The sequence below is a fragment of the Rhodnius prolixus genome, unplaced genomic scaffold (assembly GCF_049639745.1).
Source record: "Rhodnius prolixus isolate KJV_2025 unplaced genomic scaffold, Rpr scaffold_10, whole genome shotgun sequence".
Lineage (NCBI taxonomy): Eukaryota > Metazoa > Arthropoda > Insecta > Hemiptera > Reduviidae > Rhodnius > Rhodnius prolixus.
In genome coordinates, this window is record NW_027411615.1 from 5,603,689 (window position 1) to 5,629,169 (window position 25,481).

At 30.6% G+C, this 25,481-nt stretch overlaps 1 protein-coding gene across 5 annotated transcripts; it reads right to left on the bottom strand.

Annotated features, from left to right (window-relative positions):
- Positions 1 to 1,808: 1,808 nt before the first annotated feature.
- On the bottom strand, positions 1,809 to 25,358 carry LOC141457187 (uncharacterized). 5 transcript variants are annotated; one of them, XM_074133826.1, is made up of 8 exons: positions 24,030 to 25,358; positions 15,657 to 16,000; positions 15,108 to 15,321; positions 12,304 to 12,504; positions 10,635 to 10,822; positions 6,528 to 6,628; positions 4,370 to 5,429; positions 1,809 to 2,736 (listed from the first exon to the last, which is right to left on the bottom strand). In XM_074133826.1, exons 2-8 carry the CDS (start codon positions 15,948 to 15,950, stop codon positions 2,587 to 2,589), a joined length of 2,208 nt encoding a protein of 735 aa, XP_073989927.1. In that variant the 5' UTR covers positions 15,951 to 16,000; positions 24,030 to 25,358; the 3' UTR covers positions 1,809 to 2,586. The 5 variants fall into 5 exon arrangements, with proteins under 5 accessions (XP_073989927.1, XP_073989926.1, XP_073989928.1 ...); XM_074133825.1 differs by lacking the exon at positions 24,030 to 25,358 and adding an exon at positions 16,650 to 17,068; XM_074133827.1 differs by lacking the exon at positions 24,030 to 25,358 and adding an exon at positions 16,116 to 16,313 and having other exon boundaries at positions 15,657 to 15,997.
- Positions 25,359 to 25,481: the final 123 nt, after the last annotated feature.

Genomic DNA, 25,481 nt, shown 5'->3' on the forward strand with positions numbered 1-25,481 from the left:
TGCTACATTATAATTAACAACTGTCCATTTAAAGATTAATCAGATGTGTGTCCAATGTGTAATTTGGAGGTTGTGGAAGATTTGCATTACTTTTTGGCTGAATGTCCACCGTATGCTCATTTAAGATATTAATGCTTTAAAAGAACTTATCTCTCGACTAGAGATGATTGGTTTGCTGAATGGAAAAGATTGGATGGCACTTATTAATTATTGTATATCTGCATATTTACGCAGAAATATGAGTTTACTAACTCTATCTCCTAAAGTACATAACACCTGTTACAACAAATATTGCAGCTATTACAACTCCTATTCTATTGGCGCCAAATTAATCTACGTCTCACGCACGGCAAAGACAAGCATGTTATATAATCTAAGAGAACCTTCCTTGTTCCACAAGCACCATAATAATGGAGCTTTGTACTTAGTGTAACTATGAGTATTAGAACTCGAATCAAAAATGCTACAACAAATAAACCATTTATTTAATTTCGAAAAGATAATTTTTTAATTTAAAAAAAAAAAAATCTTTTATTTTGAAGGACTCTGGCAATAAAGTAATAGAACAAATTTGATTTTTTTAAAAACTTATTTATTAAGATATTTACAATCTGTATAATTATGTACAATAAGTAAATAGGAGGTAAATATGATGGACTGGTGCGGGAAGAGCAGGAGGAGAGAAACTACCCAGCGCCAGCACTCTATAGGATGATGTTTAGGTCTTCAGAGTGCAAGGAAGTCGCGGAGCCATAGGCGAATCAGTCGGCGAGGATTGTTAGGAATGTCAGAGGAGGCGAGATCAGAGAACGAGTGTCAGTGTACGAGAGGATTTGAGCAAGTAGAGAGAGAGCAGTGTGGAACTGTTGATATTTAGTATTATCAAGTGGTGTACGAATGGATTAGGTTTGAGGATAGTGTTGTACATTAAACTTTTGAGTTCTATGGGAAATTTGGAGCTTCGTCCAAGTAGCCTGTAAAGAAGTTTTGCACGTTGTCATTGCTTGTCTTTTAAGTCTAGTGTGTGGGTTCCACGGAAGTCTTTTTTATAACAATAAACTTTATAATTTTTAGAATGTTATTGTAAAACAATGCAAAACAAAATACACATAACGAAGAACGTTTCTTTAGAAACAGAAGAGATTTCAAGTTTTAGTTTTCAAGTTCTTCCTGTGTAGTATTTCAAATTGGATGAAGATGCACACTGCACATCTGCCAATACTCTGATCGCTTTCTTCTTGGGGCGAGGAGTTACATCGTATCTCTCCAGAAATTTTTAATTTACTTATTCACTTTTTTTCTCTGCCACCACATTGCTTCGTTAAGGTACCTGACGCGGGTCTCCAGAACAGAGCTAAGATTCTTAGCCCAATTAATTGATTCATTGCACTATTTATGAGAAATATGTTCACATGTATTTTTTTATTTTTTACCATAAAATTAAAAAAAAAGAAAAGAAAATGTTTTGATTATTAAACAATCCCTTAATCACGGTTGAAGCGCTTCTAATGAGAAATAAGGGTACCAATTGTAAAAATTGTAAAGAAAGTTGGAAAATTAATTTTGTTTCATAATACATCAGTTTAGAGATTTTGGTCAACCATGTATTCTCAGGATCTCCGAGTGAGATATCTAAACGAAAAATAAAGCTTGAGCTATCTGTGAGTTTTCGTTTTCGTGCTCAAGTACACACAAGTATATGTGTTACCAACACTTTATCTTAAGGAATTTCAAACCGTGTAGTTTCAGTAAACTAAACTCTCAAATTACATAAAATTTATGGAAAAGAAAGAAAACAAAAGAAAAAATATGTTACATGCGACAAAATTGTATTCTAAAAAGAAATACATACACGCAATTAATTTTGCGTATATGAATTTTGTTTTACAACAGTTTTGGATTAAACAAGTGATTAGCCTCATCAGAAAAACTGCGTTAGAAAGAGTTACATAAAATAAAATAAAATTCTATGTAAATTTAAAAAAATAAATATATCATCCCTTTTCTAAAATAGCAAAAGAAAAACATTATATTACCAAAAAATATATCGCAGTCTCTTAAATTGTACATTCCTCTCCCCAGAATCACCTCAAATTGGAGGCAAAAGGTCTGTTCCATCAAAAAAAATTTCAAAACAAATTCAAACCTCTATATGAATCGCACTTACTCTAAATAATAACAAACCAGTTGGCAACTGAACACTAATTTCTTGACGGAAGTACCTTCAGTAGAACACTATAATATGACCTACTTGAATGTAAATTGTGCTCAAGCTTGTTACCTTGTAAGCTTGTTATTTAGACACTGTACTATATAATTATTTATATAAAACAAACACTAAGTGGACCAATATTTATATATATGTAAATTACAATCAACACATATAAACAATAAAATACATATATATCATTAAGGAAATTTAATTAACATTGAATCAAAACTATGTACGTATACATAAATTAACAACTTAATTACGTATTATACATAATTTAAGAACTTACACTCCCATTGCCATTTCTCTTTGCTAAATTTCCTTTAATTTACATATTCACAAAAACTATTATATACAAAGATGGTCTATAACAACTAGGAGGGGAACTTGACCTTTGGCGTCGGCGAAGGACTGTGTGCAGGTGAATCCACTTCCGTACTGCTCCCTAATACCTTCTCTTTCTCCAAACGTTGTTTACTAAATTTACCCATGCCTGGCCGATAAATTTGTAGTGATGGGCGATCCTAGTACACAAAACATTCATGTCAACGTTTAATAATATTATATAAATACCCCTTAAAATCTATTGGGCATGTTTACTACATACTGGAAGGCATATTTGGAAAATGTTTCAAGTTTCCTGAGTAATCTCTAAAACTCAATATTCTCCGATAAAACGTTTCTATCAAAAGAAATAGTAATGGCTTTTAGAAGATCCATGTTTAGGAAATTTAATTATCATTCACCAGAGCAGTTTCTTTGGGTCTTGAAAAAACTTAATTGGTACGAAGGCTAAACTATAGTAAATTTTGATTCTCTGGCTACCACCATCTCCATGAAGAGTAAAAATGGAGCTTAAGAAAGATTTATGGAAGTGCAAGAATAACATCTGCGTAGTGTTGATTGTTGTTCTGAGGATTCATGGTAATTGTAGTGTTGAGGGAATTAATAAGCCCAATTAAGTTTACATTTTTATTTTTATTTATATTTTATATATTTATTTTGACGCCCCTAAGAACCTACTTCTCAATAAAATAAATATTTCTTAGAAATCCTATTATTCTTTAAAGAAAACCTACGACTTCGAAGAATGACTGAATAAAATTATATTTCAGTACATCTGACATACGATGCACAAATAAATTAAACACCATCAATAAATTTAGTTTATTTGTGAGGTTGGTAAGTTAGCCCGGATGAGAATTATGAGATAGGAAAAGAAAGCTATTCTCAGAAATACATTTTTACTTGCATCACGTTGCTTGGTAGTATCTGAACCTTATGGCAGATTTTACTCTTTTGAATAAGGAATAAACAAAGAATGCAAAAATTATTGCGTAATACTAAATGGTTATTATGAACATAATTAGAGCCAGTTCTTAAAAATCTTTTGGAAGTGGTATGTACTCAAGATTTAATTTTTTGGCTAGCTAACTCTTAGGTTCACTTATGTAAATAAAACAAAAAATATATATATTAAAATATGTTAGTGTCCATGAGGACCTGCTACTGTAGGATCTTATTACATCCACAGCTAGTGTATATGTAATACAATATTATAAATAAATGAGGTTTAATACTCCAGCAGGATTAAAGAATTCCTTATTGAATCTTAATGAAGAATATAAAGTGAAATATTTTAGTTAAGAAATCCTTTAAGGAAAAAAGATTTGATGTTTCAGAAACACAAAACCACTTGTCATATTAGTCTAAGGCTTAATTGGGTAGAAGATAGTAGTTAGTAGTAATCCCTGACAGTTGGCTTCAGTTTTATAGAACTTACTATTCAGGGGTGTGGTTTCAGCTTCTGGCATCAGTAGGAGTAAAATAGATGTTTTCAGATTGCAGAATAACATCAGTTTTAAAAAAATATAATAATATAGTAATAACTAAGAATTTTTATGGCCTCCTTCACACAAATTCACTCAATATCAGTGAATGGGATGCTATTGTTATTATTGCTCAGACTGATCGTAGGCAAAAATGAATGTGATACTTACTTCAAAAAATATGTAGATATTAATTTTTAATAAGACTACTTAAAGATCAAAAGATCGAAACCACTGATTACCTTTTCATTTTTAACAATAGGCAGCAGACGTCTTTGGTAGTAGTAAAAAAAAAACTAAATTTTATATCAATAATATAAAAACGTACCTTATTTCTTATTCTTCGGTCCGAGCGAGGATCTTTGTTTCTTTGTGCACTATTAGATGTTTCTGAACTTTTAGTGTTTAGATCACTGGCTTTTATGGTTTCATTTTCATTATTTGCATTGGCCTTTTCTTGTCCTGAAGGCTCATTATTAACCTGTTCTTCTTTAACATTGTTTGGATTCGAATTCATTTTAGTTTTTTTAACAATATCATTGTTTAAAATTTTAGATTTTTCATTTTTCACTCTTTTTGTGCCTGTCTCTTCCAAATGTTTACTGTCTGATGTTTTATTAGTTTTCTCTTTGGATTTATCTAAAACAAGTTTTGTGTTGACCACACTTACTGACTCCAATGAATTCCTTCTTTTTGAACTAACATTAAAACCTTCACTTTTTCGAATGTCTGGAGCAAGAACCCCAGACTCCAGTGATTTCCTCCTCTGAGTAACAGCAGAGTTCTCTATCTCGTCAGAATTTACATCATTAATTTCGTTGATATTTTCTTTGCCTTTTCCTTGATATGTTTCTTTAGAATCACACTGACCTTCTGGTACTTCTGCGGAATCTGTAGCTTTAATATTCTTATCTGTCTCCGACACAATTTCCTTTGTATCCGCGGTATGTTCATTTGAAGAAGATTTGTAAGATTTTGTTTTTTTCTTCTCAATATCGCTACTTTTTTTATCAAACCCTTTTCGAGATGCAAATTCTTCTCTTCTCTTCCTTTCCCTTTCTCTCTGCCGACGTTCACCTCTATTTCTGTCAGTTTTGATTCTTTTATCACCATCGTCACCTTTCCATTCATCCAGTTCTGTTTTCTTCCTATTTTCGTACGCCCTTTTTTTCTCAATGTACGAACGACACTTTTCTTCTTGCACTGGCGGTGTATCAGCCGTCTCAGGCCTTTCATCATGATCCTTGCCATCTTGATTGTGTGTTTCACTTTTTTTATTATCGTAACATAGATTGGATGATTCCTTCTTTCTCTCTTCGCGTCGTTCAGCCTGTCTGATTCGTTCTTCTTGATAACTTTTACCACTTCGATTTTTAAACTCCCTTGTTCTAAAATTAAAAAAAAAATATAAGCTACCACGCAAAGGATAACATCATTAACAAAATGCAAAAACTTTTAGACACATGAGGGAAACAAAATTAAGAAACCAGGTTGTTATAAAGAAATAACACTAATTAACACGTAAAATACCTATAACAAGTAAAATACCTACAACAAGTAAAATACCTATAACAAGTAAAATACAATCGTAATGTGTAACCCTACACTTTCCAATACCAGAGTATTCTATTTTTCTAGATCATTAAATAAATATCTATTTGAACCCCTTTTTTAACGTTAATTTCACATCTGCACTACAAACCTAAAGATCTATAAAGATGTATAAAATGCAAGGGTTAAAATATGCTTTGGAAATGGTACATAACAAGTAACCGATGAACTTAACCGTATACTTACTGAGTATCGCAAATCACTAATAGACCAAAGTTTGTTATGCAGGTTATTTAAAAATAAAAAACTTGTCAGAACGTATTTTAGAAGTTACTTCAAACAAAAATTGCGAAAAATTCGAATGGTTTCGTCGGGTAACTAGTATTGTAGTATGTTTGTCTGTAAAAATTGCAAAATCTGTGAAGTGTGAATGACTCCAAATAATGGTTGATACTAGGTGGTAGAATTGCATGGGCATCACTTATTCCGAGTTAGTTACGTCCCACCGAGATGGTCCGGAGATAACAAAACTCAGCTCAGCTAGATTTGAATTTGAACTCAAATTTTAATAAAAATATTCCAATAAAGGTGATTAACGCAAGAAGCCAAATGTCATATCAAACATTTACAATCCAGTTTGGAGTACCGAATCAAAAATCTTTACCCAAACAGCTTACAGACCAGATTCTAATTACCACCCTTAAGTAACCAAGTTTTTGGTAATGGAAGAGCATAGCTAGCAAGAACATGGACCCATCAATGGGTATTATAGAAAATTATAGCCTATACTTCGAGGAATGCTTAACAGCAAATAAAAAATTATTTCTCTTTATTTTTAAAACATAAGAAAAAACAAAATTTTGGTTTATCAAATTTACTTGATTTGAATAGACATTTATAAATATGTTTAAAAAAATAATAAATATTAATTTTACCTATTTTCCTTCAACTGCTTGTCTTTTTCCTCCTTTTTTTTAAGGGCCTTATTGTCTTTATCTTTTCCATCCCTTTCCCTTCTGTCTTTGGCCTGAAGAACCTAAACAAACAAATCAAAAACAAAAACACATAATACTTAAAAATATTTCTTTTTAAATCATTGAATACTCATTTCTTTAAATCACTTACTTTGATGATTTTAGAAAGAGTCATCGAAAGGAAATTATTATTATTTGCATAATGTTTAGAGGAAACAAAATTTGATCTGGCATATTTTATGAATTTTGAAGTCATTTTACCAAAATAATGTTCTGCAATGCTAGGTCGTGTCACTGATTTTGACCGTGATAGAAATGAATAGTTTTGTAAGATAGAAAAAAATAAATGATAAAAAATAGTTCACTAAAATAAAAAATGGATTAGATTTTTTAAAAAAGTATAATTTCTACTTAGTTTATTGTACGAAATAAATAATATTTGTATTTCTGACTTTTTTAAGGAAAACAGATCTTGAAACAAAATAATTACTTTTTAAAATATATTATTTACGGTCATTCATTTATATGTAGCTTACTCCAAGATGCTGAAACGACTTTCAGTTTTAAATCTGCATGTGCTCAGTATAAATAGAATAATTGTTGGCAATCGATGAAAATAAATAAGACGCATAATTACACAAATTCATTTATTTTTCAATAATTCAAATTTTGTTTAAATAATCTAGAAATTAGTGTTCTTATCAGCTACTTATTAACAACCCCACAGATTAACTAAATTCCATTATTAAATAATTTTGTTAAGAATAAAATAATTTTATTAATTTCCATTTATACTAAACTTTTTAGATCCTTCCATGATAAGATCTAAGATAACATGCGTTTATCGCACTTGCCAAATAATTCAATGACTAAAAGTAATAATATCAAAAATACTCTCTAAAAAATGTTAAAATTTATGTTTAATAACCTGTTTCATTATGTAAAAACAAAATGCAAACTGAGTGTGGGAGAAACAAAAATGCAATAAATAGCACTTTTAAGACTTTTTCTAAAGCAGTTACAAATTTAAGAGAAAGATGAAAATAACAAATATAGCTTATCATTTAAAGAGAACTAATAAAATGAATGCTGGAGCTCTGAGAATTTTCAGTTTACGTAAACCAAATGAACAATCGACATATTTTTTCTTACATACACAATAGATCGATGGATTGTTTAAAAAATTTGATCGTTGCTGTAAAACTACAATCGACTTTCTGTTATTATATTCTTTAAATTTTCTATAAAGTTTTTTTTAAAAAAAAACAACGCAAAACTCTTAAGTGTAGTTAATTGCACCACAAATCGTACCACTATCACTTCATAAATAGAACTTAGAGACTCGTTTTAGAGAAATAAAACAATCAGTGCAGTTTAGAAGTTCACCAATTCATTTAAACTAATGAAATTAATGTAATATAACCGTATTTTGGGGAAGAATTCTGTGCCTGATTCGAGACTATTTGCCTTAAGTTTTCTCTACCAGAATAGACAATTCTTAATACCCGGCAGGTGATGTACTATTTACATAGGACCTCATTGCATAGTAACGACTTTGGGAGCTAACGACGGCAATATTTCCTCATTTTAGGAAAAAATAAATTTATAATTAATGTAACCTTAATCTTACTCTAGACTTTAAATATGCATACAATATATATGAAATTCTGGTCATAAAACCTCTACAAACCTTTAGAATGCCTCTAGTTTAGAAGTGGTTTGCACTTTCTGTTATTGTCACAAAAACACAAAGGTTTTCGAAGTTTCTGCTATTTATTTATTTTATGAAAGTAGAGAAAAATAGAAAAGGTTTTAATGGCTAAAAAAGAAATATGGGATAATTGCAAAATACCTACCAGTAATTCAGAACAGTTCCCTAGTAGATTACTTAAGATATCTGGTTAACAACTTTACGATAAATGATTTTTTATAAATTAAGTGATGTTTTTAAACTCTCGTTTTTTACTGAATTTTACCAAAACTTAGGATTAGTAATCCTTGCTTAAGTCATTTCTCAAAATTACCGTTACAAAAGAAATACATGCCTCTCATCAACTGTTTGTTAGAACAAACAAATAAACTTCTGTGTAATTATTGATTAAGATCAAACTGAAACATAAACTAACAAAATAACAGAAACAGCATTGTTAGTTGTAACTATATTGGTGCTAATTAATAAGCCTAAATACATTTCTTCATTTGGTGAAATTAAACTGGTGGAGAAGGAAGAGATACTGGAAAAAGTGGCGGCGATTGGGTAACCCAGAAGGATTGTAGCAATAAAGAGAGATAATCATATGACATTTGTTTTAACTTTTCACAAATAATAGTGCCTTAAATGAGAAAGTGCATCAGTTTGTAGGATGCCGGCATCATGAGAATAAAAGATGCAATTATTATGTAACATTTTTTCGATCAATTTTTTGCATTAAAAAAAAAAGAGTAGAAAACAAATAATACAGGGTTAGTTTAACGGAGTTTATCAAAATCAAAATGTAAACTGTAAAATTAGATATATTTTGTAAAATTGCCTTTTATAAAACAGCAAAATTTATAAGTAAATAGCTAAATCCAATGTTGTTTTTTTTTTTGGTAAATAACAGATCATGATTTTAAGTTTATGCATATAAATGAAGTCTTGATCTAGAAAACCTTGGCTGGCAAAAATCACTATGCAATTACAATTATTAATTTATGTAAAAAACCACAAAATTAGTTATAAAAACTTCTTTTTAAAGGTACATATATGTTAATACTGGTAGAGACCATTCCTATAAGGCATCATTTCCCCCGATTGTATGTAATTGTAATCATAAATACAAAAATTATGGATTAAAAGTGAATATTTTTGGCCAAGAAAGACGTTTGAAATTAAGAATCACAGCGCCAAAAAAGAAGAAAAAAAAGCATGATTAAGATTATTTTATCGATACGATACCATGTCTATATTGGTCCATATTCTACAAAAAAACAAAATAATAATAATTATATACCAATAAACTATCAAATGATATTTTAAGAGCTCTTAGTTTTTTTTTTTAAATAGTAATTTGTTTTCTCTTCAAATTATTGATCCCTCTTACTATCTTTAGTTAGTGTTTTTCTAAAGGCACTAGGAAGTACATTATTGGTGCTCAAAGCCCTATCTATCACAACTTCCCCTCTACAGGGTTTACTCATCTGACAGGAATCTATGCCAGAATCTTCTTTTTTAGTTACTTTCATTCTAAATTCATCACGTAAATTTGGATTGGAAATAGTTTTCATATCTTTTTCATTTTTATTGGTCAGCATATCATTGCTGGTTTTGAAACTTGCAGAAGGTAGTGCAGGATTAATATTACGGTCACACCATAATGTTTTTTGCGAGGAGACATAGATTTTTGGTTCTTGCCTTTGTTTACCACTATCTGTTAAAATACCAAGTGAAACACTGTCTAACGTTGAACAAAATTTATCCAAGGAACTTGATTTCATTGTATCCATTTCTGTTGATGAACTATTGTCTTGTGATGATAAGCCTAATATTTTCCTTAGGTATTGAGTTTGTTTCTCCGCCTTCTTTACCTCACAAATACTGGTTACAACTCTGATTTGAGAACTGTTTGATTTAGTTTCTTCCAAATCAGAGTTTTTTGAAGATATACTACTCTGCCTATTGCAGTGATATTCAGGATTAGATTCTTTACAGGGTTTTCGGTGCTTTAGCAAAATATTATTATTATGTTCTAACATTTCCGATGGAAAATTAACATTATCCACATTTCTTTCCTTCCTTTTTTTAATTATGATTTTATCACTGTTTATAAATGACTCCTTCGCAAATATTCCTTTGCTTGCGGAATTACTTTCTTTATCATCGGTTGCAATAATTTTTTCGGTAACCTTCTCTCTTTCTGACTTAAGAAGGAGAGTGAATTCTCCTTTATTAAAAGATTTTTCTGCTGATACAGTACAATGGTGGATCTGTGAATAAAAGGGGAATATCAGGATTAAGGAAAACTTGTAAAAGGAAATGTGGGCAAGAAAATACAGGGAATTTAGGCACATAAATGAAAATGTATTTACCTTGACATCTTTGGTTTCCTCTTCATCACCATCCAGTTTTTTCTCCTTCGCTTTTTGTTTTAATTTTCTTTCAGCTTCCTTTCTTTTCTTTTCTTCTCTTCTCTCATCACGAATACGTGCTTTTTCTGCTCTCCTTTGTTTCAAATATTCAAGCAATGGAGTGGTATTAATCTCTTCTGTAGTAGATACTGCAACCATACAAAATCTGATGTAAACACCTACGCACAACTTACATTCTCACCCAATGCAATTATTCCAAATTTGCTTAAAACTAAACTCGTTCGCTGCCAACGAGTTTACTCGTAGAATACTATAATAATCTCTAGAAAGAAAAGTTATATATTATGTGTATGGGTAGGTGCCCGCAAACAAGTTTGAGCAAGCTGAGGCAAAAGCTATCCTTGGAATAAGAGACGGCAATCATTTCCTCAATTTAATGAATAGTTACAACCACCGGTTTCGAGCGAACTGGACCCTTGTCCTAGCTCTCCGAAATTAGACGTTCGTGACGTAGTGAAATAGCTGTGAGCGAACTGTACTCCAGGTTCTTATTCTGTTTCAACAGCATAAGAAATTGCTAGATAGAACCTCTCGAGAGAGTTAACTTTTATAAATCAATTTTCTTCTAAGAATTTTAATAGCGTACTTAATTCTCTGTGAAATTAAACAATTGGTAATACCGTACCGTCATTAAGTGAATGGCTGTTAAATGAACTTTTCTGGAAAAAAGATTCTGTCTTTATAAGGGTAGTTATTGCACTAAGATTAAAAAAAACAACTGGAGTGCTTTCGGGAAAATAACGGAGAAAAAACTCTAGAATATAACACTTTCGATAATGACGTTTCTTTAAATTCAGAATTTTAGAAACTCAAGTTTATTCTCGTCAAGTTGTATAAACGATAGGACCCTACATTACTCTAAATTGACACCAAATAAGCCCCTTAACTTATTTTCACGGAAAAATTATACAAAAATAAAAATTTCGATAGAGGAAAACTTCAGCTTTGAGGAAATTCCTACAAAAAAAACAAAAATAAAATTTATAGTTTACCTCTGAGCAAGAGATAACCAAATGTAAAAAAAGTTTAGAGCGTTTTTGAAAAAATCTCAAAAAAATCAGTATTAGTACTTTAGGGTAACTTTCTTTTTGTCCTCGTAGGAATATCAAAGCAAAATTTTAAGTTTGAACAACTTATAAAAGTTTGTCTTCACCTAATAATGGAAAGGAAAATAAGAAAGAATAGATAGGGTAGAATGAAAGTGTCTTTTCGGGTGAAATGTGCAAATTTAAAATGTGGTTAATGTTAGAATTAAATATGTTTGAAAATAATACTTTTAAAAATATTTAAGTTATACCCTAGAGGAAAATTGGAGTAAGAATAAGTTGTGTTGAATGTTCACACCAGATTAGTTTTTGTGTAAGTATACCCATACATGGTTAGTGTCCTATACATGTGTACATTCAAAAACACACTGATGGAAGACCTTGATCGCAAAAATCACTTTTTCTGACTCATGGATCTAAACGGGATATTCATGTGAATACTCGATAACAAAAATTTTGACAATAACTCAAAGTACTTCTTCTCGGAGGTAAAAAATCAATATGAATAAATTGCTAATTACAATTTACACTTCTATTATTTATTTATTCGAATAATGACTTACTTTCCGTCTCAAAATAATGCTGTTTCATAGATTTAGCCCCTGGTTTAGAGTTTTCCAAAGCCTCAGCGAGTAGATTTTCTTTAAATGATACGTACAGTGAATCTGATTCAATGGTCCCAGTTAGAGTATCTTTCTTTTTTGAACGTTGCTTAGGTACTCTTTGAAATGGTGAAAATTCTACAACTGCTGGATATTCCTGGCCTAATAGGAGAAAAAAATAGATGTCATTATTGTTTGTCTATGTGAAAATACTTTGAAAAAAAAAGCTTACTATACTGATACATAATGCAATTATATACGGCAATAATTAGCTCAAAACTACTTATAAACCCCCACAGGTATGTTGAAAATTATTTGACAATTTACTCAAGGATTTACTGTCGGTTGCGTCACTTCGCCCTGTTTGTGTCCAAAATGGGTTAAAAATTGAGATGTAGAATCCATTCTTATTTAGTTTAACCAAATGGTTTAGATGAATACTTAATTCGAGGAGATTTTCATTCAAATCCTGAACAATCAACTCTCTGCAAAATCTGACTTTTGTACCTTTAACCAAAACATGATAAATATCGCATTCTTTATGATCTTGGAATAAAACTAAAGAAATCGAAATGGTCATATCTAGAACGGTGACAGACTCGACTCGCAAAGAAAGAGAAATGGTAGTTAGGAAGTCGTTTGACAAAAGTGGTAAAAATAGGAAGTTTTTAGATGGTTCTTATCGTTTGAGTAAGTTATTTTGCATGTTATAAAGAAGCTGTTACATCTCACCATATCCCCGCACTTCAAGTTTTAACAAAGAATGTAAGCTCTTTTTCTCTTTTTGCACACGCTCAAATTGTAATATGCTATTTGTGACAGTATTTAACAGTATTCAGACCAAAGTTTATCAATTACCATCTGTTTTGGTTTAAAGATAATAAAAAATTAAGTGCATAGAAAGTAGATGAAAATGCATAACTGTATGATCCAACCAATAGTGGACGTTCAAAATATACAGTTTTTTTATACAGTAGACGACTTTAGATAAAATACCCAATGGAATCTGGGGAAGAGACAATATTTTCAATCCTAAATTATGATTCAGAATATGTGCGTTGCTTACTCATTGACCTTTTCTTTTTCAGTTTTAAACTCTGGTTTTTCGAGACAGAGAAACAAATGCTTCTTTAGTTTCGGCCTCTACCAGCGGTTGATCTGGTACTGACATGAACTAGTTGCGTCAAAACGAGCATGATCTGTGTTGAGGTTACAATCAATTGACTGTAATGGCGGCTTTGCCACTGCCTTTTTGATAGATCTTAACGACCACTCGATCAAAACTCTATCAAGTTATAATTAAATTTTTTTTAAAAAATTGTTTATCTTCAACACAGTTAAATACTTATAAAGCCTAAAGCAAAGTCTAAGTTCGCTTGCAGAATAGATAACGCTAAATCTACGGAAATATATACTATCAAAGAGCTTTGACTTTCATAAGAAAAAATTCCATAATCCTTAAATTAACCTGAAACTATCAATTACCGCTGACTACCAAGTCATTAACAGTAGGCTCCTCAAATGGAAATAAACCACAAACACATTAAAAACATTAATAAAGTTTTGTACTCTCTGGGGCTCTGGCAGGTAGCGAGTCCAATGTTTAACGATGGTTCAAAAATTTACGAGGGAGATTTCAGCTAAGAGGGCAAAAAAGGTCGTGGAAGGATGTCTTTTTTGAAAAATGAACATTTGCGAAAGCTGCTTCGAGAAAATCCTTTCAGTTGGAAAAATCAACCGATTCTTGCCACCTCCCACTGATCGGCAAAATGAAAAATTGTAAAAATGGATTCTTCACGCATTGAATGACCGCCTAAAAATCAACGATTAGAACTTTGCTTTTCACTTCTTAGCAGGAACAAAAGCGAACATTTTCTGAGAGGATCATACGATGAAAATGGGTTGTTCACGGCAACACTAGACGTTCTGGACGTTTTGAGTGGCTGGACAAAGAAGAAACATTCGAACATTTTCAAAGTTGTCTGCTCATGAGAAAAAGGTAATGCTTACTGTTTGGTGAGCTTCGTTTAAAATTATTCACTACAGATTTAGAAATCCTGTTCTATTCTAATGATTAACGCCGAGAAGTATTGCACTCAAATTGATGCAATGCATCGGAAGTTGGCTGTACTAAAACCAGCTTTGGTGACTCTAAAAGAACCAATTCTCCAGTCAACCTCAAGTCTGACATTACAAAAATTAAGCTTGGGGATATGTGACTCTACTCTCCACACATCTCGCCTACCGAATACCACTTTTTTAGACATCCGGACTTCTTGCAAAGAAAAAAATTAATGAACAAAAAGCGGAGGAAAAGGTCTTTCTAGAATTCATAAATTCTAAGAACATCAATTTTTAATCAGAGGGTATGGAAAAGCTTAAACACGTTGGCAAAAGATATTGATTGTAATGGAGACTATTTTGATCAATTAAATACTTTTTAAAATAGAAGTTTTAAATTTGCCCTTACACCTTCATTATTTTCCAGACAACCCAGAGGCCTTTAAAGCAAATATAAACTTTAAAATAATAGATCATGATTGTTAACGGGTTTTAGGCACACCTATGAAAAATTAGTCTCTTTTTTGTAATATTTAGGAAACAAGTAACTCTGACCGTATTCTAGATAAATAAATGGTGATGAGTAACATCATAAAGCAGATTTCTAGGTTTGGCTGCCCGAAAAAAATATTAAGATGAACATCATTACATTCGTTGAAATGAAAACAAAACTTTTTCTATTTTAATGAAATTTTTGTAAATACCTTTTGCATCGACAAATACGTAGTTGTCAAATGTTCTTGTAAAGGTAAAGACATCTTCTTGATTGATAAAATTCAGATAAGCTCTAGAGAAAGAATGTATGCCATATGAAAGATCACCGCTGACGAAGTACATATAATCATACGGAGGCAATGGTGAAACTTGTTCTAAAAATATTTCTTTTGTCATCAGAGGTGGTAATCTTCGCACAACAACCTAAAACAATTTGACTCAATTAAAGTAAACGTCAGAATATCACTTAATATTTTTAGGAGACAGAATTCCAAAACTTAACATTTAGTTTTCTAAATTATTTCTTGATCTGTTAAGAATACAGGTTCTATTTTCTCGAAAGTTGCTTTGAAAGCTAAGTTAACTAACCACTGCCCAATCTCTTGTATCAATCATCAGGAAAGACTACATTAGAATGTTGAGAAGCTTATTTGACCTAATAAGATATTAAATTCAACATCTAATTTGTCGTATTCCATTTTCTATTTAAAGTTAAAGAAAATTTATCGTAGAATAAAAAAACTAATTGCTGACATTACCTTGGTCGGCGGCTTTTCTTCTTTAATTTTCCTCTTCCCATTTTCATAAACGTGTTCTGTATTTCGACTCACTTCAGGCACACTTTCTACTTTCTGAGATTCACTTTGCAAACTGCCGGTTGGCTCAACAATCTGTGTTTTGTCAACATCACCCGCATCTTCTTTGACGTCAACATTAGGTGTGGGGACTTGATTTTCTTCTAACTTCTGGGGTAACTTTTCATTTATCTCTGAGATATCTTCATCTCCAATACTTTCTCCTAAGCTATTGGGATCTTCACATTCTGCTTCCATTTTAAATTAAATGGTCATAGACACGAACTACATTGTGCATATGGATGCTACTAAAAAAAAAAGAAACATTTGTTTATTTTAACTGAACGAGCATTTCAAATTATTCACAAATGAGGTAATTTCAAACTGCGTAATTCAATTCATCATAAAGTTTATTTCACTTACAAAAATTGCAAAACCATTTTTATGAAATCATCACTTTTAGACAGATAAATGAAAAACAACCTTAACAGTAAAACACGCTACTAATGGCATGAAAACAAATGTGACTGAATCCAGCTTTGCACCAACAAGCCGTGTGATCGTAGGTTGATGATTGGTTAGGATTGAGTAAATAAATACGAGAGTTGCAGGGATCCCCTCTATTCCCAACCTACAGTCTACAACACTGCTTTCTACAAAGGAAATCACGAATATATTTTTCTACCATTAGCAATTTTAATCTCCTCTATTAAAAATGTCGAATTATAAGTTTTGAAATAATAGTTTTCTTCGTAAAAACGTTTTCATCCATAATCTTTAAATTACTGAACTCAAAGACAAATTGTTTTTCGGTTCCCTTTACCGTAAGATATCAGAAATGGAGTAATACATTGTTATCTACTTGCTATCAACAGTTTTCAAATAAAACATTATATTAAGTTTGATAAAAAAATTATTTCAAACTTTCCCAGAAATTAAGAAAAATTGTATACTTACTTGAAATCTAAGCTATAATCTCTACAGCTGTCCTAAACTATTATAAAATTAATCAAACATGTACAAGATATCTACATGTATCAGTGACCTCTTCTTGAATCCTTGTTGGAGAAAAATAATCAATATGAAAACTTAATTCACAATTCCTTTTAAGGCCCTCAATATAAATGTATTAAATGTTAAAGAAGAAATGTATAGTGGTAACTTAGAAGTTTTTCGTTACTTTTTTAATAAATAAAAACTTTGCTTAGGGGATAATTACTTTCATGAGAATTAGTAAATCGCTTTGTCAGCAAGTAGATCTGATCAATTAACAGACAGTTTACACACAAGTGGTGCGCGTTTTTTCTTCATAGTTTTTGGTGCCACTGTGTCAATCCAATTTAACACCAATCCTTAGGCTGACATCACCTGTATTCCTTTGTCTACTACTTGATCTTTAGTGAACTCACGGCCAAACTCGTCCTTATCAAACATACATTCACACCACTTACACATTAAAAACTTGATGGGGGGACGCCTTCCTCGTAGGGATCTTCAGGAACCTAGGTGTCCCTGAGTATCCCCATTTAACTTCTTGAATCTCCCTTGCTTCATCCCAACAATCACACTATACAAATAGAGCCGCAGAAATATGAAATTATTTAAAGTTAGGGTGCCTAAGTTAAATTCTAGCTCAACATATATACCCATCCATAACTTAACTTACACTTAACATTTTACCCCGCACACAGCTGGATGGTGAGGACACTTCCCATGGTTAATTTCAGATACCTTGTAACATTTTAACGAACATGAAACTCACAGGATACACAATAGATCTTAATTAAAAAAAAGCTCATACTGTTGGTCATGTAGCTGCTACTCACTTCAGATCTAATTTTTTGGCCTAAGTTTACTCAGACCATAAACAGTTAAAGATCCTTCAGAAGCTAACACCCATTTACTGTTTATATTCTAAAAGAGTTTTAGTTTCCTTTAAAAGTCCCCACAAATAATTTTCAATCTTCAGTCAGTACTCAAAACGAAGTATGCCATGTTATTTACTATTCTGAAGGACAAGTCTTCGAACCGTCATGTCCGGGGAATCTGGTTCACATTCTGAGGTGCGGGCAGAAAATAAAAATCTCTGACGATAATTGGAAAAAAAATCTGAGCGATCAAAAACAATTTTTTTTCCTTTTAAAATTCTAAAAATTGCTCAAACTTTCAACTTTTAGTTATGTTACTTGGCTTTAAAGCACTAAAAGACTAACTAAAACTAAAAAGACTTTTGGTGGAGGAGTGTTACACATTGGTATACCTTTTAATGGATCAAGTAAAATGAAAGATTACTGCCTACCGCTTTCACACTGCGAGAACTCTCCTAAATTGAAATTTCCTGAAAAATTCATCCATATGAGTAAAATTCAGTATTTTTCAAATAGTTACGTTTGATCACACCTTTACTTTCTCAACTCGAAATTTTAGCCACTTATTTCGGTCAGTTTAATATTATGTAATGAAAAGATCTCGTACTAGACTGAAATGCAACTTTTTTAGAAAAGCTTGCCTAATCACAATTAAAGAGTATAGAAGTTTAAACGCAATTGTTGGAGCTAATTGAAAAAAAAAAATGTTACCTGTTGTAGTATACAGGGTGTTCAGCATAAGAATACGGTAACTTCGGGAGGCGATTCTAGGCATCATTTGCAACAAAAAATTCCATATAAACTATGGCTCGATTCGGCTCCGTTTTATAGATATTTTTAATTTTATGTTTTTTCAAGATGTTACTACTTTTTAGCAAAAAGCTGTCTATATTTCTCAATCTATTTAAGCTACAGCTATTTTAATAAGCTCATTAGAAAGAAGGTTAAATTTCCTTTTAAATAAGCTAATTTGTATTCCAAAATAATAATATTAAGTATTTTACTTTGTGGCCCAAACATAAGAAATAGCAAGTTTCTAATTTTTTCCTAAAACTTTTTCATTTTTCTCAAAAACATTTTATATGAAAAAACCGTGCACTATTTAGGAAAAACATCTACATACGATCACCTTTCGAACGGTATACAATAATTGGGGTTATGTTAAAAATTGATGCAGAAATCTGTGATTAATTGCAAAAAAGTGGGCCTCAAAACAGTGTCGGCATTATGAAAGGAACTTACTTATCGCTCTAATCACCAAGTTAAAAACTGATATGTTTTATCCTAATACGGCTTATAAAAACAAATAAATACAAGAAGACGAAAAGATAGTTTAAAGTCTACATTTTCATTAGATATTTAGTTGTCATTTTGCTATCATTATGCCAGCGTATTCGAATATTGAATATCGCGATATGTTATACATCTACGGTTTCGTAGATCGGAATAGTGGAGAAGCTAGGCGGGAGTGTTCTAGATGTTTTCCTGATAGGGTGTACCGAACGCTAAGACGATCGTGGAGGTGTACTGGCGGTTCGGTGAAGTATTCCATCCACTATTATTTAATTTGGGGATCAGAGCGAGTAATAAGTTCTTGGCTTATTCATTAGTTCTCCACAATCTCCTGTGTTCGGCTTATTCATTAGCACTTCACAACCTGTTAATTCCAAAAGTTTATTGAGTAGTTCAAAATGATGATTTATTCACATTATTTAGTATATTTCTTTAATTAACTAAAGAATAACACACAGATCTAAACTCGTTAAACGAAAATCCTTTCTTTTGAAATTGGTACCTAACACTCATTTAACATCATATTCATTTTTCTTCTTTTTATTTTATTTTATTATTTGTAATGTAAATTTTATATTTTTGATTATAGTCCTTAAATTAATTAATTATTAAATTACACGTTTGCAAATGATCAGTTATATTCTTATGGTAGGTGAATTCCTTTCATAATGCCGACGCTGTTTTGAGGCCTACTTTTATGCAATTAATCACAGATTTCTGCATCAATTTTTAACATAACCCCAATTATTGTATACCTTTCGAAAGGTGATCGTATGTAGATGTTTTTCCTAAATAGTGCACGGTTTTTTCATATATAATGTTTTTGAGAAAAATGAAGTCAAAGTTTTTGGAAAAAATTAGAAACTTGCTATTTCTAATGTTTGGGCCACAAAGTAAAATACTTAATATTATTATTTTGGAATACAAATTAGCTTATTTAAAAGGAAATTTAATCTTCTTTCTAATGAGCTTATTAAAATAGCTGCAGCTTTAATAGTTTGAGAAATATAGACAACTTTTTGCTAAAAAGTAGTAACACCTTGAAAAAACATAAAATTAAAAATATCTATAAAACGGAGCCGAATCGAGCCATAGTTTATATGGAATTTTTTGTTGCAAATGATGCCCAGAATCGCCTCCCGAAGTTACCGTAGTCTTATGCTGAACACCCTGTATATTGGCTATCCTTAAACTGTTATTTATTTCTGCTTTTTTTTTCAATGAAGTAAGAGAGAAATGAAGATGCAGAAAGAGTTGCTATATTGGATTGTTGAACGATATTATATTCCGAGAGGTGAAAATCCATAAGCAACTGTAAAGCAGTACTAACAGAAAATTTCGAGCTCTGTGTAGTCCAGTGGGCGGGCTAACAAGACGCGACTTGTTTAGCATTCAACAAATACTTTACGATCCCAGGAATCTTTACATTTTTTAAACTTAGGAATAATGGTTTGTGGATATATTTGTAGCCGCAATCACTATATCAGGCCATTTAGGTTTTGGGTTACAATTACCCAGAATGAGGAGTAATGAATAAAACTGGTTGAAGCTCACAAGACTTTCTGTTACAACTGTTATTAACGTTATAATCGACATTTTGTGAAAGTGCAGTACCTTTCTTGCCACAATGAGTATAAACAGAGAGGAGGAATTATATTGGGATTATCATTGCTAGCAGCGCGCGCTCTTTTCTCCCGCCAGAGTAACGCTAATCCATCTCATCCAACTATTTCTGATAAGGTTTCCGCTAAAATGTTTCTAATAAGTGCTTGTGATATGCTTTTATAATTAGTTAGCGCTACAAGTCTAACGAAATCCGTTTGAATAATTTTTTTATTTTATTTTTTCAACTCAAAAACTCATACGATTTTATTTCCAGTTTTATCTAATTCGACAAAACTTTAAATTTCAGGATTAGTTCAGGTTTATTATTAATTATTATAGAGTCGATAGAACTAAAAATATTGTTATTATCTACTGCTGAGGAACTTTTAGGTTATTCTTCTCCCACAATAAAAGAATATTGGGGGGATAATTTAAATAAAAGAAAAAGGCCTTTACAAGATTGAGGTTTGTCAAAGTTTTAAGGAAAGTTTTGGGAACTCTCTTTAGGAAAAACTTTAATAATCACAACGGTTAAATCGCACCTGTTGTTCATGGATTTTGGTCAAGAAGTAACCCCCAAACTTCAACCAGAAATTGTGACATGATAGCGTGTTACCCCTTATTAAAAACTATAACAGAGAGTATTATAACAATTTTAAATCTTTTGTACTATAAATAAAATATTGCAAAGCACGCCAAATTATTTTTAGTGGCAAGAGTCTCTTTCAATTTCTTACATTTAGTGAGAGTCATTTACTCTTAAAATTGTAAATGTCTTAGAGGTATAGATATTTATTTGGGGGGGGGGGGAGCATCAACAGCTAAGGTCATTAGATGTTGGAGGTATTATTATTATTACAAAAAAATTATATGTATTTTTATTTGTATTCCACAATTACTTTTTTTTGAATGTAAATGGGATGATGGCAAATGCCTATAATTTTATTATATATATTTATTTATATCTATTTATATTATTTACAATGATCACTACCTATTTATAAACTATGGGCTTTTATTACACCCTGAACGTAAATTTTTTTTTTGTTGTTTTCTTTTGTAAATAAGGATTGTGGCAGTGTCGTAGCTAATTAAAATTTTGTTTTTTTTTCCGCAAAGTTATTACAAATATAATTACAATTAACAATGCTTTATAAAACATACAGGCACCTCTTAATGGACTTTTGAAAAAAATACATTGACAAATTTTCATTTATATGTACAAAATTAAACAAAAATTGATCGAAAATAACTTACAACAGAATTAGGAAATATTTGTTTTTCTATGTTAAATGGAATTAAAAAAAAAAAAGCATTGTCAGCAAAATGTTTATAATAAAATTACGTTTAAAAAAGGAAGAAAAAGTATGATAGAGATGAGATCAACATGAAGATTTTGATTGTATAATAATTGTGAGCGTATATAAAAATTACCCAATAATAAACCTTATATAATTTTACTGAACACATTTTTATTTATTTATTTTTTTTTGAGAGAGAGAGAGTTAAATTAATTTGAACATTTATTTATTTTATTTATTTCATTCTATAAAAAAAAGAAGTCTAATTAAAATGTAAAGATCGAATTGAAATAAATAAATATCAATAAAAAAAAAACATTTCCTGAGCATGATGGCAGTATTCAGAGAATGTTATTCAATATTTTGCGAAAAATGTTTTTGACCATTCACAAAAATTATCTGTTAAATTTAAAAAACGTTTATTCCCTGATTTTTTTTTTTTAATCTGAGGCATCTAATAAAATCTGAGGTTGTTTTTGTATTTATTTTTACATTTTTAAACATTGTAATTTCCTCAAAATAGACAAAATTTTGGATCTTCTATTTTCTGTTTGTTAATAAGACACTATATTTTGTACCAATATTATTTTTTTGAAATGAGTTTTTTCCCCATTTCGGAGAATATTTATTTTAGCATATCCGTACTATTTTGAAATAATATTATTATTATTGTTTAAAATAAATGATTTTCTGGCACAGAATCATCTATTTAGCCAAATTCAGTCCAAACAAGAACTATTTCATCAGAACCTCCCTTGTTCAATTGAAATTAAATATCTACACTATTCTTACTTCTCTTCTAGAGTCAAATTTTCAAAATTATGATTTGACCAAAAATGCGCGTTTTGAGTTCCCCTGTATAATAATAATAATAATTATAATAAAACAAGGCTTTAGCGTGCATGAACAGAATATCTCAAAAGCAGTAAATCGCTGAAAGGTAGGCAAAACTTTGGATTTTGTTTTCATGATAGTGTTTGCTTTGACTATTTCCTCAAAAATGGCATAAGGATTTTTTTTTTTAAACTTCGTATATGTTCAAACATTTTTTTGAAGCGGTTTTTGAGTGGATGGGAAGAAATAGGTAAAATGGAAAAGCGATTTTATAATATAGTAATTCTGAAATTTTTGAAATAATTTAAGACAATAAGAACACCTGTTCCCCTAATTTGTTAAAACTAACTGTAGTTATTACAGAAACACTTTTATTTATGTCTTATTTCTCGAAAAATTATGTTGTGAGTGATTTTCGCAATATGAAGTTTTGAAATACTGGGATGTGTTTGAACAAGAAAAGATAAGAACCAAGCTTGTTAGTGAGTCACAAAATCATCGTCAGAAACAGTAACTATAATGCCGACTAAAAAATTGCAAATTGGTTTGAATTCAGATGCAACACTAAACTCTCATTGCTATGAACAGTTCCACACCACTGTGACTATAATGCGACAAAACTTTAGTAAACATGAAACAATATGAAGAAAATTGCGTGACCGAAATTGTGAATTGTCTATGGATTTTTTTAGTCTTCCGCGATTACCTCAAAACCGGAAACTCTTTCTTGTTTGTGAAAGTAATACATTATCATTATTTGAATTAACGTTTTTATACTTAAAATATAAATTTACATACATTTTCAAAATATTAACTGAAGGAAGGTTTACAATACAGAGTAGTAGTAATTAGCTGACCCTAAAAAGAAGTATTGTTTCTTTGTTCAGTTCTGCTGTGTGGTTTACCAGCTGTTGGCGTTATTAGGATTTACATGAGTAGCTACTAAGATTAGCGGGAATTCCCAAGCTTATGTTTTACAGCAATGAGAGCTGAAGTGGCAGAAATTCGAGTGATTCACGCCAAATATTTGTTTGACTTTTCTCTAGTGCATTACACGATGTACAAATTGAAGAAATATACGTGTTTCGAAATTATAGCTGACCTCATTTAGACTGAATTTAGCTTTGGCAGCATAAAAACATGAAGGCAAAAGAATAATTGCATATCTTCAATATTGGCAATTTTAATTTTTTAAAAATTAAACTAATTTGGGTAAGTTCTACTGATTCCATTATGTTTAAAAATATAAAATTTGGGGTAACCTAAATAACAGTTTCTATTTCTTTTAATTTGAATCATAAAACCTAACAAATTACTTTTTATTTTGTATAATACTAGAACTATTATCAGTCAAAACGACTGGTATTATAATTTTGGTTAAAGAATAATGCATATAATTGGTTTTTGTACAAGCAAAGAATGAGAATGCTACTTACATACTGAAGCTATTCTAAAGATACGATGAATTATTGATGAATATAATAAGTCACTTCGGGGACAAAAACGATTTTTTTTTTTATCGCAAAGGTGACGACCGTGAAACTTCCTGACAGTGAAAACGTTCAAGAGAAAGTGGTTTGAAAATTCTTGAAACATTAAAAAAAAAAGAAAAGAAAACGGTAGGTATTGTTTTCTAGTACCGAATCTGAAGTTGGTTACAAAAATAAAAGATAATTAAAAAGAAGTTTATCAGACGAAAATTACTGATATTCCAGTAATAATGTATAACAGTGTCCCGTTTTCACAGATGTTGCCGACCCAACAGGTAATACACAGGCAGGTTATAATATCTTTTCGGCTAAATCAAAACATACATAACTATAGTTACGTTTACTATCTTTTCTCACGTATTTTCTTTTATGTACTGTTCCCTTTCAATAAAGGTAGTAAAGGGACAATCACCATATATTCCAAATATATCAATAACTTTCTCACATTTATTAGTTATGTGGATGCAAAAATAAATTTCTAAAACAAGAACAAAGTTCCGATTACCAGTCACTTTGACAGATAGTTCTAGTTTAAATTTTAAATTATCCAAAATTTATCATAAACCTATTAGATACAGAAAAATAATGAACCAAACATTCTAAATAAAGTAAATTGAACCTTTCTTTTGTACAAATTTGAAATATTTATATAGAAATTTACATCTAATATCTTACAATTAAGTAATTTAAATTATTCAAATAGAAACACAATGGCAGTTCTTTTACATTTTCCCTTTAATACAAATTTATCTAATTAAATAAAAACCCCACAATTCATATGATACAAAAAAAGCGCACTTAATATGGAAAAACAATGTTCATTAACTTCTTTTATTATAAAAGAAACGTTCTTTATTTAAAAATTCTGTTTTTCTCAAAACTAAATTTTGTCAATAATGCTTCAAAAAAAAAAAAATTATATATATATCTATGTATATATAGAACTTTTAATAGCTCCGATAAATTAAATTTTCTTTCATTTACAAGACTCCTATTTACAAGCGTTGAGATCAATCTGTTTTTTTTTGTTTAGTTTTTTAAACTTAGCATTTTAAATAATTTTCTATTCTCATGTACAATGGAAAAAAAAATCAACTAATATTTGTCCCTAATAAAAAATAAATTAATTAATTTAAATTAAAAATAATAATGTCCACAATTATTAAATTAAACTTTCCTATTGTTAAGTTTCTTTGAAGTCCTTGAGGAGTTCCACGCACTCTTATTTTAATAAATTTACTATAAGAAACAGAATTTTTGGTTTTGAAAATAAACTCTTAAAGATTTTTGTTTTCACTTTTATAAAAGTTTTTTGGTTTGGAGCACTGAAAACAAAGATCACACAAGTTCTTCCAAAATAATAAAAGTTAAAATTGGTGAATCCGCGCGCACATATAA